The sequence below is a fragment of the Ilyonectria robusta genome (genome assembly GCF_021365365.1).
Source record: "Ilyonectria robusta strain PMI_751 chromosome Unknown BGZ61scaffold_3, whole genome shotgun sequence".
NCBI classification, from domain to species: Eukaryota; Fungi; Ascomycota; class Sordariomycetes; order Hypocreales; family Nectriaceae; genus Ilyonectria; species Ilyonectria robusta.
The window spans coordinates 2,360,409-2,376,647 of record NW_025764437.1 but is presented as its reverse complement, the minus strand read 5'-3'; the positions used below and the strand labels follow the sequence as shown (position 1 = coordinate 2,376,647).

The window sequence follows — 16,239 nt, the reverse complement described above, 5'->3', positions numbered from 1 at the left end:
GATATGCTTGAGAGGCAGAAGGGGGAGTAGACGGAGAGGGAAAAAGGCTTGGCCAGGCTGCGGCTGCGGGACATTGATTATAAGACGGGCAACGGAGCGGAGAAAGCAGCTAGTAGAGCAGCAGCGAAGGAGCCATCCGACGGAACATGGCTGGGGTCCCTTTCAGCCATCTCGGGCTCGGAGCAAGGAGCATGGGCTGGCCTGGGGGCATCGTTCCTCTGGGCGTGGGTGTTGAGCTTGGGCGCAAGCGTGTGAGTGAGTTGTGTGAGTGTGGTAGTGCGGTTAGTGTGTGAATGAGCACCCACCATCGTCCACTCAGCCTTAAGCTAAGAGTTTCTCTAGTGGAATTTGCCTCGATTCACCCCTTGCCCATTGGGCGTCGGGACGCCGGGGTAGGCGGCTGGAGTTGCTGGGGGTCGTAGAGCCAGTGACAACGCTGTGTAGTCGATAGTGGCTTGCAGAAGCTGAACGGCCTTGGACATGGCGGCCCCTGGCAGTGCAGCAACATGACATGGATCAGCCCGGAGCATCTGGACGCCTCCAAACAAGCTTCGTGGCTCTGGCGGACAGGGTGCTGGAAGAACGAGTCGAGACTTGGCTACTTGGGGGCCAGAGCCAGACCAGACTCAACTCTCACAGAGTCACAGCTGCTGGCCGAGAGGTAACAGGTAGATAGCGGTATTGCGGCGCCGCCTGTGACGCTGGCTGCAAGCAATACGACTGTCTACTTTGGGCAACCCTTAGGAGGCACACAGCCTGGGCGATCGTAGCTGGGGTGTGAATCCTTGGGACGCCCTGCGGAGAGTCAACCAGGCAATTGGCAAATTACTGGGAACAGACCCGCCTCCCGAGTACTGTGCTGTGCCCTGGGATCGCCATACAACAGCACAGTATGGAGTACGGGCGTCGACAGCCTCTGTTCTCAGCCTGTGCTACATGTGTAGTAGCGCCGGGAAATCCTTCCATCGCCTGTCCGGACGCCAACACCAATCGTCCACGAGCACGACTGAGAGATTGAGGTCCGCACAGCCCAAGCCAGCATCCCAGACTCGAAACAAGCGGCCGCCAGGGCTACAGTGGAAAGCCAGGACTAGAACCAAGGACTAGCGAGAAACGGGACACCTCGACGGGGCGGCTGCTGCACGAGGGCGGCTGGCGGTTGGTCGGTTCATCTGTATCCCAAAATATCCCCGGTCGTCGCCTGGCTGGGCGTCAGCATCAACTCCGAGTTGACCCAGCTCCGAGCCTAGGGCGTCCGGTTTGATTACCAAGGGGACGGTGTCGCTGGGAGATGGTCAGATTGTTGCTTGTAGGGCGAAAGCGTGTCGGGTGCTTCCCGCCCCCCTCCCCGCCGCGATATGCGTCTTCCAAGGCGGAATTAAAGATTTTCGATTTTGTCCTCCTCTGAAATGGAATAATCGGGTCCACCTCCTCATCCTCCTCATTCTCCTCCTCCGCTCCCTGGCATACATAGTACGGGATTGACCAAGACCTGCATCACCGCACAAAGCACACCCACATCCACACTCGTCCGGCTCAGCATGCCGAGACATCGAATCCGTCCACACGGGTCACCGCAGGACGCCATATTGGGACTGCAGAGTGCACGCCGTCGACGCCCCGTGGGACTCGTTGCAGAAGCGTTGGCGTCTTGTCTCTGGGCTCCTGGCATAGCGTGCCAAGAAGCCCGAGGGTTGTGGAGATGGCGCCAGCCACTGATGCTTGGCCGTCAAAGGCGGCGCCTTGCGCCAAATTGGGTGGAGATGACCTCTGGGGCACGATACGACCCAACGTCAGCAGTAGCAAGGGCCGCCTCGACACGGATCGACCGGTTGTCGAGTTGTTGACTGGCTGTTGTTGACTGGCTGTCGCTGTCGCTGTCGCTGTCGACCCAGTTGACGACCTGGCCTGGGATATCCCCCCCCCACTGCTGGCCGCTCGGGGCCCCTAAATCGGAGAGATTATTACCGCGGGACTATCAAGCAAAGACATCGAATGAAGGTTTGCTGCGGGTTGGTAGGTGGAGGCCCATCAGCCCTGCCACTCGCGAGACAGGCTCGTCATGAGCCTTGTAAGGTGACCGCCTGGCAAGGTACTCGTAAGGTTGAAAGCCTGGTAGCGTAGCATTTCCGAAGCGAGCGGGGATCACGGGGCTGACCGACGTTGTGGCCACTGCAGCCACAGCGGCGGAGCTCGAATTGTCGGATTATCGAAAGACAAACAAAGAGAGGTGAAGTCGAAATGACGAAGCGGCGTGTAAGCCCACTGTCGCCCTGGCGCACTTTATCTCTGTTTGACAGCATGAATTGACGAGAATGTCTTCCGAAGACTCGGATGATGACGCTTCCTACCTACCTTAGGTACCTGGTTTCCGCCGTGTCTGTGCGCTATTGATAGGCCAGTCGCGCACTGTAATTACTCACTGCGCCCAGAACTGTCACAGCACACGTCAGACCTAGCAGTCCCATCTTTGAAACCCACGGCCGATGGATGATGCAAGGAGATGTCTTACCAGGACCGCGTGGGTTCCTGAATTATCCACATGCCAAGACAATTCAATGCCTACGGAGTACCTAGGATTCCAAAACTCTTGGCCCAATTGCGGCCCCGAATGACTGGGCACATAGCATTGACGGCATTGACGAGGGGAGGGGGAGGAAGAAGATGGCACCACTATCCGCACTCGACACTATGACAGTATATGCATGCGAAGAAACAGCACATAACAAGACCAAGATTGCGCTTTACCGTTGTACAAGCAGTACAATTTTAAATAAAATAAAATCCCCATTTGTTCCCTTCATAATTAATTGCCCGCGTTATAGGTCGCCCCGCGTGCCGCGCTCTGATCTGATGTGGGGTAGATCTCGCGTCTAATGAACCACGCCCGCAAACCACACCGGCGAACCACGCTTTCACATCGCGTCTATCGAGTGCACGACAGGATGAAGCCGTGAAAGCTCCCACCTCTAACAGAGGCATGATGCCGTAAACGTACAGCTACGCCTCTCCCATTCGCAGGCCGAAGGCGCACTGTGCGTCCACATTGCCAGAAGCCTGGAACAACGCACCAACCTGACCCCAAGTTCACGTCACTCGCGCACAGCATCCCAGTCTCACAGGCCCTCACTTACACACACTCACGCACTCACTCGCCCGCTCACTTTCACCCTCACCCTCACCCTGACGCGGTATGCCCTCCTCTGAGTGTCCCCCTCGTCCCGTCTTCCACCACCGCCCTCCATGACCGACCTCCTCCACATCCTCCCCTCCTTTCCCATCCCTCCCTTCGCCGCCCTCCTCCCGGCCATCGAGCATCACGGCCTCACCACCACCGACCTCCTCACCCTCCACCCCGCCGACATCGCCAAGCAGACTCGCCTCCCTCTGCTCGACCTCAAGCGCTTCATCGCTGCTGTCCAAAACTCCCTCTCTGACGACCTCGCCGCGCCGCAGCAGCCGCTCCTCCTCCTCGACGTCAAACCGGAGACGGAACCTGCTTCCACTTCCGCCGACGCTGACGCCGATGAGCCTCCACCTCCGGCCCCGGACCCCGTCCCGGCACCGGAGCCCCTCCAGCTCCGCTACATCAGCACCCTCGACGATGGCCTCGATGCAGCCCTAGGCGGTGGCATCCCCGTCGGTACCATCTCCGAGTTCGCCGGCGAGAGCGGCGCCGGCAAGACCCAGGCCCTCCTTGCCCTCTGCCTCGCCGTCCAGCTGCCTCCTCCTCACGGACTCGGCCGCCACGCCCTCTACATCTCCACCGAGGCCGCCCTCGCCACCCGCCGTCTTGCCCAGATGCTCGACGCCAACCCGATCCTTCAGGCCGCGGCCCCGGAGGACCGGCCGTCACTCGACCGCATCCACAGCGCCGTCACCCCGGACCTCGAGACCCAGGACCACATCCTCGAGTTCCAGGTCCCCGTGCTACTCTCGCGCCACGACATCGGCCTGCTTGTCCTCGACTCCGTCGCCGCAAACTACCGTGCCGAGTTTGAGCGTCAGGGCTCCCACGGCTCTAACATGGCCGCCCGGAGCGCTGAGCTCGTCCGCCTGGGCGCCCTGCTCCGGGACCTAGCACGCCGTCACAACCTCGCCGTCGTCGTGGCCAACCAAGTCGCCGACCGCTTCGCCTCCTCTGCTCCCATCTCGCGCAACCCGCCTCCTAGAAGTAGCGGCGCTGTCCAGGAAAGCCCCCTGGCCTCGAGGAGTATGCCTCCCCCGTCCACAAACTTCCCCAGCACGCCCTCGTCGTCCATCCCCTTCTCCCTCCAGGACCCCGATGGGCCCCCGCCGCCGCCCGCTTTGCTGCTCGACTATCAGCAACGCTGGTTCACCGGCTGGGGTGACGAGCCTCGGGCTTCGTACTCCTTTAAGACGCCCAGTCTAGGCCTCGTCTGGACAACCCAGATTGCCTGCCGGGTCGCCCTCCTCAAACGTCCTGTTTACGGCCGTACTCGACACGCCGCGCCGATAGATGCAGACGACGATGCCGACTTGGCAACGCCCACCCTTAAAAACTGGCGAAGGTGGATGAAGGTTGTCTTCGCGCCACACACAGCTGCCTCTAGTCAAGGCTTGGAGGACGCCGTGGAATTCGAGGTCACCATGGGGGGCTTGAAAATGGTGGTAAAAGAGCGGCGGAAGTCGCGGAAAAAGTAACATGAGCTTGGGAAAGGGAGCTGCGGTTTAGATATTTCTCAATCCTGATTGCTGGAAGCAAGGGGTCTAGATGGAGTCGGCAAGGTCACAAGACGCATCGGACGAATATCATATAGACGACGCTTAATCAATTAAATTTAATCGATAAAGAACCTTGCCTTAAAGTGAGAGACTACCTATATTCTAAACGCCCTATCTTCGTTGATCCCACATGTACATGAATCGAGGTATCATTCTACCACTACCGCGGGTGCGGGAACTCATCCTCCATCTGTAACCGCACGCCAACGTTCATGCTGATGAGTTCCTGCACAAGCAACTTTGCCGCATACGGCATCGTCATCTTCGTCACCTCTCGGGTACTCTTGCATGTGTGACAGTAACCCTTGTATCCAAACAGACCGCACTGCTGACAAATGTCAATTTCCGTTCCGTCGGAGCTAATCATCAGACGCTCCAGGAGAAGCTGCGAGGCGCCATAGGCAATCAGACAATCACGCTCCATTTCACCCAGTCTCAGACCACCATCTCGGGAACGACCCTCGGTAGGCTGTCGGGTCAAGATGGCTCGGGGGCCGCGAGATCTAGAGTGCATCTTGTCTTGCACCATGTGTTTCAGACGTTGGTAATAGATAGGCCCGTTAAATATGTACGCTTCGAGCGGCTCGCCAGTGAGACCAGATGTGAAGTAGTCTTTGCCCTCCCACGAGAAACCGTGATCAAGGAGCACCTGACTCATCTCTTCGACTGGGTGAGATCGGAAGGCATCGCCAAATCCGTAGTCCGGACGGCCATGAATAATTGACGCTTTACCCGTCAGACACTCGAGCAACTTTCCGACGGTCATTCGAGAGGGGAAACCGTGAGGGTTCATGATAATATCGGGGGTCAGACCAGTATCGGCGAAAGGCATATCTTCCTGGTCGACAATGATACCCACCACACCCTTCTGACCGTGACGAGATGAAAACTTGTCTCCGAGCTCAGGGCGACGGGTCTGTCTGGTCTGGACCTTGATGACGGTGGTGTCCTTCTCGGTCTGTGAGATCATAACCTTGTCGATGTATGCCGGGTCTGGAATTCGGTATGAAACAGCTGAGTCACGGTATTCACTAGGCCCGCGATCCATTCCGATCCCAGTGGTCGTCTGATCAAGGGGCGTCTCCTTCTTCACCATGGCTTCACCAGAATGGATTTTATATCCCACGATTGCCAGGCCGTCATCATCGAGGGCCTCATGCTTAGCAATACGATGCTTGACCTTTCCTTCTCCCTCGTTGAGGGGGTCGCCAATTCGCTCTCTCCGTCCGTTCGGGTATTTCTGGAGCTCTGTGGTATACTTTCTGAAGACTTGACATCGCCCAAACCCTCTATCAAGCGAGGCTTTGTTGAGAACCAAGGCATCTTCAATATCGTATCCAGAATAGGACATGACAACAACGGTAGCGTTTTGGCCTGCGGGAAGCTTGTCGTATCCGATGAGCTGGATAGTTTTGGAGATGACCATCGGCCGCTGAGGGTATACGAGTGTGTACAGCAGGGTATCGATTCGGTTGAACTGGTTGTATGCGATTGCTCCAATGGCTTGTTTACCCATGGCACATTGGTAGGTGTTTCTGGGGGATTGGTTGTGATGAGGGAATGGAATCAGACCAGCGACTGCGCCCAAGATTGTGAAAGGTTCGATTTCCAGATGAGTGGTGGTCTTTGTTATTTGATGCTCGTAGAGGGTAACAAGAGCATCATTCTCCTCGTTCACGTCAAGATACTCAACGATACCATGGTTGAGGAAATCGTCGAAACTGACTTTTCCAAGTTGAAGCAGACGGAGGTGCTCTGGCTTCAACTTCTGCTCGCCATTCTTGACAATGATGTAGGGTCGACAGATTCGTCCTTCATCGGTGGCAATGTGAACGGCACTGAAGTGAGTGTTGATATTGATGCCGACAAACGGAGATATCCAGCCCCTTCGGCGCATTGTTCTAAACTTGTGCGCGAATCGCTTTGGGTACCGCGTTAGTGCGAATGGTGTGCCGTTAACGTGGATGATGTAGCTTCCTTCTCGGTGCATCTCGGCTCCGGAAAAGTTGCGAATGGGCTCAACGCCGGCATCAAGTGTAAAAATCCACCGTTTAACTGGTTCTTCATCAACATTGGTAGTAATGTGTGTCATCAGAGCCAAGTTCTTGACCAGACCACAGGCTTCTCCTTCAGGTGTATCAGAAGTGCAAAGCATGCCCCACTGCGACGGTTGAAGAGCTCGGGGACCAGACACCTTTCGAGTCTTTTCAAACTGACTGCTGATTCGAGTCATCATACCAAGCGCAGCGATGTAACTAAGGCGGCTCAAAACGTGCGTGACTCCAGCACGGTTCATGTTGAATCGCTTCACACTCCAATTGCCAGTCTGAATCGCTCGGTTGATTCCAATTCCGATGTTGTTGGCATGGTTGCTTATCATATGGACAGCATCGAGAGGAACTGCGCGATTGTTCTTCTTGAGGAACTTGTCAATCGACATCTTGACCTCGACCATGAAACGCTTGAACAAATCTTCGAATAGTAGGGAAAGAAGCTGTCCAGCAAGTTCCAGTCGCTTGTTTCCCACGAAATCTCGGTCGTCGACCAACTTGGGGTTGTGGGCAGCCATGAGAACTTTTCGAGTCATCATAGCAACGTAGATAGCCTTGGGGTAGAAGTCAAGGCCTTCAATGGGAACATGGGCAATGACGAGGTTTGCAAGAGCGTCCAAGCCTTCCTCGACATGGTTACGTCGCACTTGTGGGCCGAATTGCCCCTTGCGGGAGCCCATCTTGACACGGGCGCCAATGTACTCCAGTGCTTGGTGCTGAGTATGAATTCCGACTTTTGTTGCTTCGTCAAAATTGATGAGAAATTCGTCCTGGTATCGTCCGTCGGATCCGGCTACAAGCTGCATGATCTCGTAATCTGAAAGTCCACCCAGGGCCTTGAGGATAATGACGATCGGGATACCCTCCACCAGAACATTGTGGGTGAGGAGAATTCTGTCCTTCTTCAACGTGACATAGGTCTTTGACTTTCGCTCGTGGGTCGAACTGGTGACAGATGCTGAGATGATGTTGTTCTTCTCGTCGGCCTCGACAATAACTCGGTTCTTGCTGAGCTGTTCCTGGATCAAGATGACCTTCTCGGTGCCGTTGATGATGAAATAACCACCCGGATCTAGGGGGCACTCGTTCATCTGCTCCATCTTGGTGTTGGTTGCGCCGCTCAGCCGGCACTTGGAGCTGCGCAACATGACAGGCATCCGACCTAGAGGCACTCCCTTCCTCACAATCCTTTGCTTGTCTCGGATGTACGCAATATCAACTAGAATAGGCGCCGCATATGTCATATCTCGGAGACGGCACTCCATGGGAGTAACCTCGGTGTGGGACTTGGCATCTTTCCAGTCTTGGCGTCGGGGACGATCGACTCGAATATCGGTAAACCTGGGTACATGTAAGCAAATATCCCGGACTCTTCATCCAGGCACACCTACTCAAGCCAGAAGTTACTGTCCACATCGCTGCGGATAGTTCGGTTGGCCCGCACGATGTCTTTGATTTCTTGTTCGACGAAGAAGTTGTATGAGTCAATGTGCCTTGATTTGTGTCAGCCAGCGGTATCTTGAGGTTTCGGCGCATGCGAGAGGACTGTCGGTACATACTGCTTCACAAGGCCTGGGTAGGTTAGCATGTGGGCTGGAACTACTGGGTGTGGCACCCTTACCTTTAACCTTGAGGAAGGCTGGGAGGAGTTGGAATTTATCCTCCTTGGTGGAGATGGGATCAGTAAGCTTCTTGCCATTGTAGAAGGGCTCCAGAAGGGCCTCGAAGCCATCGTCTACCAAAGGCATCTTGAAGGTCACCGGAAAACAGACATCTAAGGCGGGAGTGTCGGAGTGTCGTTGACCAGGATTCCTTTTTTTGCCAGCACCTGGCGATAGCTTCGCAAAAAGTTCTGCCCCGCGGTAAGGTAATAGGTGGAGCCGGCTTCTTGGTTGCGCCGCGGTGGGGGACGACCACCTGCCGATAAGATAAGAGATCACGTGTCACTGGCGTCAACATGCCAATGTCCAGGGTAAGGAGACGATTTTCACTCGCATGCACCCGCTTTTTTGTCCTCTGCCTTCATGTTATTATTAATCTGCGGTGCATCTTTACTGGCCCCGTGTTTTAGACTTGGGCTCTATGTTACAAGTGATAGAACAAGGAAGATCTAAACTCTAGGGTACCTAGATATAGCAATGTGAAGGCTGTACATTCGGACGACATAACTACCAAGAACAAGGTCCTCAAAGAGGACCCCCATAGAACCACACCACCATGAGAGACTTTGAAGACTGAGGCGACGAACCTGCTGGACGCCTTGGTCGGTGCCTGTTAGCTGCCTAACATCACGACTACCGCTTATGAGCCTTTCCAGCCTGCGCCGCCAAGGGATATGTCCAGCAGAGCCGAACGGGCTACTATGCGTAGCCGAGCAAGCGGGCAGTAACGATGGCCAGAAACAACAACGACGGGAGGGCGGATCCAATGCTTTGGACGAGGTTGTCAAGTTGTTCTCGGGTACGCAATCGAGACACACGTCTCCCCGGGAAGCATGAGCCAGGTGTAGCGGGTAGATGAGTATAAGACGGATATGGTTGGAAGGGATGAGTTGAGACTTCGGGAGCTTGATTGCCAGAGTTTGTAGAGTCTAGGCGGTTAGATCCAATCCTTCCTAAGAGATTCATCGATTTTATTTCCCTAACCCAAGCTACTGCAGCAGCTCTGTTTCATTCTTGCTGGCTGGTTTTATTTTGAACTGTTCTCATATATCACGCTAACTATCCCATCACTTGGGCCTCTGAGTTGGCCGTTTTCTGTCAAACTTCCTGTTGGTGAGAACCTCTTCTGTCTCTTGTCTGTGATCTGTGTGGAATGCGTACCCCACCATTGAATTTGGCCTGTACTACAATATGCACGCCCAAACTGTATACTGGGAACAAATCAATAGCGTCTTCGTCATGAGGGTGTAAGAGAGGACGGAGTGTGGCCGAACCGAGAGCCAATCGACGTCTATTTTAGGGTAGGCGATTTGTACGAGGGTCTCGACCGAACAGCGTTTGACGGTATTAGGACTTCTCCGCCCCTGGACGATGCAGGACCAGTCATGTACCTACTACCAGCTGCAGGCTGAGTTGGCAGATGCCACAGCATTGCTAGGGTGGCGACTCAGAGTCAGCCGTGCAACCCCTCGTGTCTGTATTTTCCGAAGACCGGGATTTTATTGGATTGGTTCGACGGTAACTCCAAGATGTCGCAAGCACGTCACATTGCGGCTCGTATTTGAATTTGTCAACTCTGTCGTGTAATTTGTATACAAGAGTTGATGACGAGTTTCGGATAGAGTACTTCAACGCCCGGAAAGTGACAACAACTCCGCAACCCCAAGCGGCTTTTCTTTAATGTCGGTTTTCGATTGCGCGGGGTAAAATTGACTCCGGCATCGCTGACGGAGGTGGCCAGATTAGCTACGTCCGACAGGGCCTCGTTCGCCTTGGCCCATGGGGAGAAGAACAAGGGTGTTGGTTGCGTCCTTGCGCAGAAACCCAGCCCCCGCATGTGCGGCAGCCGCACAGCCGTCACACAATGCCGGCAGTGGCATCTTATTACGGTGAATCGGTTGTCTCTGAGGCTAGGACCTTAATTCTAGAGAGATTGGCCTCGTGGTAGCAACGGTCAACCGACGGTCAACCTGCATAGTACACCCGCGGGATCGCTCTGTGGCCCGTGGCCAGTTCTGGCCGGGGTTGTTGGCAGAGACTCACGTCACGGCGTTGCGTCTTTGGCGTCTGTCCTGCAGAGCGGCAACGAACCAACCTTTATTAGCTTGGCGACGGCCAGCTGCCTCTTTAGTGTGGCTGGATCGGACCCTGACTCCTGAGTTGGGGTGGGACGGCAAGGTGGGCGAACCAGGCGGGCGAACCAGGCGGGCCACTGGTAGCGGCGTCGTGTAAAAGTCGGTGAAGGGGTTGAGGCCCTCTTCGAGGGGGAACGCGAGCGGGCACCAGCCAGGAGAGAGTACAGAGAAGGCGAGTGGAGGAATTCAAATGGCCTCGCTCGGGGCTGGCAGCTCGAGCTCCATGCTTCCATGGCCCAGCCACTGGCAGAGTTGTCGGCAGTGAGGCTTTTTGGTTAGGACTGTTTCAGGAGGAGCAAACTCGATGTACTATGTAATAATTACCTCCTCAGTCGAGATCGCCCCCACTAGGAATCGATGCGAGGCTCTGTTGCAGGCATAGGTTTGGGGGAAGGAGGGGTTTTGCTGCAATGTGATGTAAGAAGGATATGATGTGCGTATTCGTCCATCCAAAAGGATTCCTGGTGGCAGCGAACCCACCAACCTTCCAACCTCCTGGGCAATGGATGCATCCAGGCCAGTGCTGCGGCATGCACGACGGAACGGGTGGATCGAGACCCCGACCATGCCGAGCACAGAAGGCCCAAACCGTGGTGAACGGGGCGAAACATGACAAAGCCATGATCAAACAGACTCAGCTCTCGAATCAACTGTCTCAAGTGCACAGGCAAGCCAAAGAAGCGCTAACCTAGGGAACCACACCGGGATGGCCCACCTGCTCCCAGCAAGAGTCGCCGACTGCGCTAAGCATCATCGCCCGATTAGGGTCGGATCCAAAGACAAGCCACCACCACGGCTATCCTGCGATGGCCGACTCAACAGGTCCGTGGATGAGGCGGGTGAGTTTTAGGCCATCGTGGAACGTCGCGTGGATGTAGGTCCGACGCTCAGGAGCGGTGAGCGAAAGAGGGCATGGATCGCCGACTGTCAACGAGTTGTGGTGGCTAATAAAGGGAGAAAGAGGCTGAATGAAGCCCTGTGGTGTACTCCAACGAGGTAGAACGAGCTAGCAGAGAAAAGAAGGATTCAATGGCGCCTGTAGCTACGTAGTACGACGTAGTTTTGGCCACACGTGAGGCCGGCGAACTGGGCATTCCTGATCATCGGGATGGGTAAGAATCTGGGGACTGGTCGCGGCGACTTTAGCCCTGCAGTTGTATTTGGTTTCTGTGTGACGTGCATGTGGAAAGAGGAGTGGCAGACACCGCCAATCAACGTCCAAAGGCCACGAAGGAGGCGCTCGGAGCAAGTTGGCTGTGTGATCTTGCCAGGGGATTGAGTGGCCGTGGGCGGTTGGCGTGATGCGATCGGGACGCGGCCGGTGCTGTCCAAGGGTTGCGTGCGTCCTGGCAAGGCCAATGTGGCACACGATATTTAATTACCTTCTACAAAGCACGTAGTAGATCTGGGTACCCGCTTCCAGCGCAGCAGCACATGGGTCTCAGTCTCGGAGGAACCATTGTGTGTCAAACGCCTTCGAGGAAATCTCGAAGTCGCTTGCCGGCGAAGACCCTGCACGGCTCGGCGCCTGCTCCGTCTGGTTCGCGTACTCTCGTACCAAAGCAGCTCGTCCAGCCGAGAAAAATTGGGTGCCAGGGGCGAGGGGGGTTTAGCCAGATGCCGGGTGGCTTGGAAGATGGAGGAGATCCGCGCGCTGACACAGAGACACGAGCCGGAGTGGCAGCAACCAGAGAACAGAGAAACCAACGCGACCCTGACAGGTGTATCGCCCAATAAGGAGAGCAAGGATCTTCGGCAGTTTCCACTCCCATGTGGATGCCACTGGACATTTTCCTCCCTTGCCTCCATGAGTATCGAAATCACCACGTCAAGTGGCTGGCCCTTGGCAGAGAAAAAGCCACGCTGCGACGCTCTTCGACATCCCACAAGTCGAGGCGCACTACTGTAGCTTTGTCCGGGACCCGGCATGGCCCAAATGCCTCCAATTCCCCATCGGGTGCTTAATCCCTGGAGCCGTCCGATTGCGTCGGCCTGCCCACGTCCCGTCATGCCTCCGGGGTTTATCACAAGCCATTCATCCTAGGTGTTAGGAGAGCAGGGGAGGGTCGGCACCTAGCTGCGCGGTGTAGGTAACCACCGCGGGCATCGCAAGTTGGCTGACAAGTTGGCTGGCAAGTACATAGCAAGTAAGGTTTGCCGCACATATCTAATTAGTATGTCTCTGTGTCTGGTTCAGTGTCACATACGGTGACACACCCCGTACTTCGTGCCTGCGTTGAGGAGGACGGGCCGCATGGCGGATGGTGTATGTCTCAACAAAGCCGTGCCCCTCTCTGCGCCGAACCACGTTCTGAGCCCACAGCCTACGAGAAAACCGGACTTTAAAGAGCCGAGGCTTCGGACCTATTAAATCGGTGGCGCCTTTTGCGCCGGCCGGATCCTCAAGCTGACCAGAGCATCAACAGTACAGCTGGAGAAGGGAATAATGGTAGGACGAGATCAAACACGTTTATTTGTAAGTTAGAACTGTTACACCTGGAAGATGGAGGAAGACAATTTGACTTTGACGCTTTACGGGAGAGTGTAATGCGCGACAAGCCTGCCACCCCATCCGTGACCCTGGGGTCCATTTTGTTCTTCTGGCCCGCTTGAACAGGGTTCCACTGTGACTGACTGACCCTATTTCGTGGCTTGGTTTAGGCGCCGATGGCCAATATGGGTCTCCTGGCTCACACTGTCTCTGTCTGAGTCGCTGGCACCCAACGTGTGCGCAAGTGAGTCCCCATACTCCATACAGCCCCGGGTTAGCTGTCGCCGCATGCTGCTGTTTGCCACTGCTGGCAGTGGTAAGTACGGGGTTCCCTGGGCATGAGGTTCCCACTAATTCGCCGGGACTGGTGAAGTGAAGCTCCCATGCTGAGCGTCCCTAATAAACCTTGCCCTGACTGCCCTGATGTCTAGTCCCGGCTTGCCCTGGCCCGGACCCCGTTTTGTCCGATTGCTGTCCTATCCGGTTTTGTGTCTCCTCCAGTCCTTTCCTGTTCCTGGTCGATCCTGTTGGTGCCTTGTCCTGTCCTGCGACCAGACCCTGCGTCCTCGTCCCAGGTTGCCCACTACCCGTGTCCACAGCGCGCGAAACCTCCCCACGCCCACGCCAAAACGCCCGCGTTTCCATCTTTTCTTTTGCCTTGGCCCATTTATTGGAGTCTTACCAACCTTTTTTCCTCGTCTTCGTTGTCGTCGCGTCATTCAAACCTCCTCCCACTCAGCCTGTCGCTCCTGGCTCTCCAGGGCGCGCTGTAGAGAGAGAGCGAGATAGATTGTGGGCGAGAAAACCGAGTGAACAGAAACAGAGCGGCTCTGTGTGTGCACAGTGTCTGTACGAGTTGTGTCTGTTACCCATCGTCCGCCACTCAGCGCGTGTGATTATCTCAGGTATGTCCAGTCTCGTCAGCCCAGTACAGCACCAACGAACTGTTCGTCCCGACCCCCTTTTCTGTCCAACCTGAGGGATGAAAGACCGGCCTAGGTGCTGTCATCCGGCGAGGGCGACAATGACATAGGTTCTTCGCGCTCTCTCTTAGTCTCTCATCTCTCTTGCTGGCATCATGGTGGCGGCAGTCGAGCTGTCGCTGTCGTGGTTGTGCACACATTGTGGACACGGACACCCACGCATACGCATCCCTCCACTGCGACAGCCCGCACACCGGCGCACCTACAGGCACGGAGAGGCTAGGCCCAGGCCTAGCCCCAGGAGTAAGGACGACGTAACCGGTAATTCCTAAGCCGCCTGCTGCGCTGGCATGCCCTGGTTGCCTTTGGCAAGAAATACAGAAAAGAAACAGAGAGAGACATAGAGAGAGAGGAGCCAGCAACGATGACGAGAGCGCGCGCGAATGACTGTCATCATGTCCCCCTTGGTCTGCTTCTTCCATCCCTTCTCCCCCTGCCCTTTGCTCTCTGCCGCTCTTGCCCTTTTGCCCCCTCCTCCGCCGCTCCTGCCATACCTGAGGTGAGGTACCTACCTGCCCTGCCCAAAACAAGCCTAAAGTCCTGGGCCCTCCTCTCCTTCCCTCCTTCCCAAGTGGCCCGTGTGGCCCCAAGCCCCATCGCACATAGCCCAGAGTCCATTGCCCATCCCGTCGTCCACCCCTAGCCATGGGCCATACCCACACTGGCCGCGCCCACCCCGCCTCTCAACAACGTCCCATCCATCATCTCTTGCTTGTTCTTGTTTCTATTCCTCTCTCTACCGTCGAGCGCTTCGCTTGCTGATGCTTCCGTTTCTTCCCATGTCTGCAGTAATATAGACCGAGCCCGCTTTGCCAATTCGGCGTGTACCACCTTGTTTCTTTTAGCCCGCCATGGACGACCACCGCTTCCGATCGCAGACGTCCCCCAGGAACGACTCGCCAATGAACTCGCTTGTCTCACCTCCTCGCAATGGCTCGAGACTGCCTGGGCCCCAGGTCGCCTACGATCATCGCTCCAATCTGCCTCGACGCTTCACCACCGACTCGGGCCGTATCCCGACCCTGAACTCCATGGCCTCCCTGGCATCTCCTCCCCAGGGACCCGAACAGCCCCAGGACTACAACGTGAGTCGCCATCCTCCGTCCGACCTGTCCCTCTGTTGCTATCTCCCACCGGTGGCGCCCTTGCGATGGAGTCGCCTTCGACGCTCAGCTGGCTGACATGTCCCGTAATAGACTATGCACAAAGTCCAATTGGTATGCTGACAACAAATCCGCCCCCCTACTGGTCTCCACGACGATGGCCGCGATTTCGATGGCCCTGAGTCACTCATCCGCGAACGAGATGACCCGCGGGGCCTTGGACATCGTCACCCCCCCGAGCACGGAATTTTGAACTGACTCTCGGATCAGATAGAGAAGAAAAAGATCGAGTATGAACGAATCCGCGAACAGAGACGACGCTTCGAGCTCGAGATGCAAAAACTGGATCAGCAGCAGCGCCGCGAAGCTCTCGAGCTGGCCCAGATGGAGGAGGAGGTGGGTAGATTGGGCGGTCACCAGTCCGAGCCCACCACGCCCCCCGAGTACCGCGACAACAACTCCGGCTTTCCCTCCATGTTCTCCCGCCCGAACCGCTATTCGACGTCAAGCTTGACCTCCCCTCCAGGCCTGTTTAACCGCCCCGCTCGATCCGGGTCGCAACTTCAATCTCCCCAGTCTGGGATCATGCAGACTCGCTTCGGGTTCGATGATCAGCAGATGCCTTCGCGCTCTGTCCCGACCACGCGCAGGAATAGTGACGATGAGAAAGAGGAGGCCGTCCGCCAGGACCCCACCAGCCATCGCGCAACCAATGCGTAAGTCCCCGCTTTTCCTTTATGTCTTGCAGGACCTTATCACTCTGCTTGTGACGAGCTCGCCCGGGCTTTCGAGGGTGGTGGTGCCTGTGAGCTCGCCGTGGCCTGGAGTAGCTGTGGGTTAAGTCTCATAGCACTCACGGCGGTTCACGCCACCTACTAACTTCGAATTCCTGACTGGTTGGTTCTCGCGCGAGCATTGCTAGGCTTTGAATGATGATTTGACTCTCAAGGTACGAGTCGAAATTGTGGATTCGTGCCTGTGATTGTCTTGCTCTATCAAAAGGCTAGCAGTGCTCCGTACCAAGCAACACTAGCAAGGAAATCCGTGAATCACTCTTGCATACGGCATA

At 56.0% G+C, this 16,239-nt stretch overlaps 6 protein-coding genes across 6 annotated transcripts; 3 read left to right on the top strand and 3 right to left on the bottom strand.

Moving 5' to 3' along the window:
- Positions 1–146: 146 nt before the first annotated feature.
- On the top strand, positions 147–1,861 carry BGZ61DRAFT_473718 (uncharacterized protein; the record flags this gene model as incomplete). Its single annotated transcript, XM_046248491.1, has 6 exons — positions 147–255; positions 343–392; positions 452–661; positions 745–1,019; positions 1,239–1,473; positions 1,511–1,861. The coding sequence occupies 6 exons, from the start codon at positions 147–149 to the stop codon at positions 1,859–1,861; spliced, it is 1,230 nt and encodes a 409-aa protein (XP_046109866.1).
- Positions 1,862–2,786: 925 nt separating this feature from the next.
- Positions 2,787–4,804, top strand: BGZ61DRAFT_443668 (P-loop containing nucleoside triphosphate hydrolase protein). Its single transcript, XM_046244899.1, has one exon. The coding sequence runs from the start codon at positions 3,244–3,246 to the stop codon at positions 4,663–4,665; it is 1,422 nt and encodes a 473-aa protein (XP_046109865.1). The 5' UTR covers positions 2,787–3,243; the 3' UTR covers positions 4,666–4,804.
- Positions 4,805–4,906: 102 nt separating this feature from the next.
- BGZ61DRAFT_342848 (uncharacterized protein) lies at positions 4,907–8,545 on the bottom strand (the record flags this gene model as incomplete). The annotated part of the gene is made up of 4 exons (XM_046239539.1): positions 4,907–8,138; positions 8,189–8,290; positions 8,357–8,369; positions 8,419–8,545. 4 exons carry the CDS (start codon positions 8,543–8,545, stop codon positions 4,907–4,909), a joined length of 3,474 nt encoding a protein of 1,157 aa, XP_046109864.1.
- Positions 8,546–8,808: 263 nt separating this feature from the next.
- On the bottom strand, positions 8,809–11,916 carry BGZ61DRAFT_443666 (uncharacterized protein). Its single transcript, XM_046244898.1, has one exon. The coding sequence runs from the start codon at positions 10,824–10,826 to the stop codon at positions 10,503–10,505; it is 324 nt and encodes a 107-aa protein (XP_046109863.1). The 5' UTR covers positions 10,827–11,916; the 3' UTR covers positions 8,809–10,502.
- Positions 11,917–13,595: 1,679 nt separating this feature from the next.
- Positions 13,596–14,740, bottom strand: BGZ61DRAFT_443664 (uncharacterized protein). Its single transcript, XM_046244897.1, has one exon. It carries the CDS (start codon positions 14,712–14,714, stop codon positions 13,986–13,988), a length of 729 nt encoding a protein of 242 aa, XP_046109862.1. The 5' UTR covers positions 14,715–14,740; the 3' UTR covers positions 13,596–13,985.
- A 76-nt stretch (positions 14,741–14,816) lies between these two features.
- BGZ61DRAFT_134694 (uncharacterized protein) lies at positions 14,817–16,173 on the top strand. The gene is made up of 3 exons (XM_046237200.1): positions 14,817–15,152; positions 15,264–15,284; positions 15,441–16,173. Exons 1-3 carry the CDS (start codon positions 14,919–14,921, stop codon positions 15,888–15,890), a joined length of 705 nt encoding a protein of 234 aa, XP_046109861.1. The 5' UTR covers positions 14,817–14,918; the 3' UTR covers positions 15,891–16,173.
- Positions 16,174–16,239: the final 66 nt, after the last annotated feature.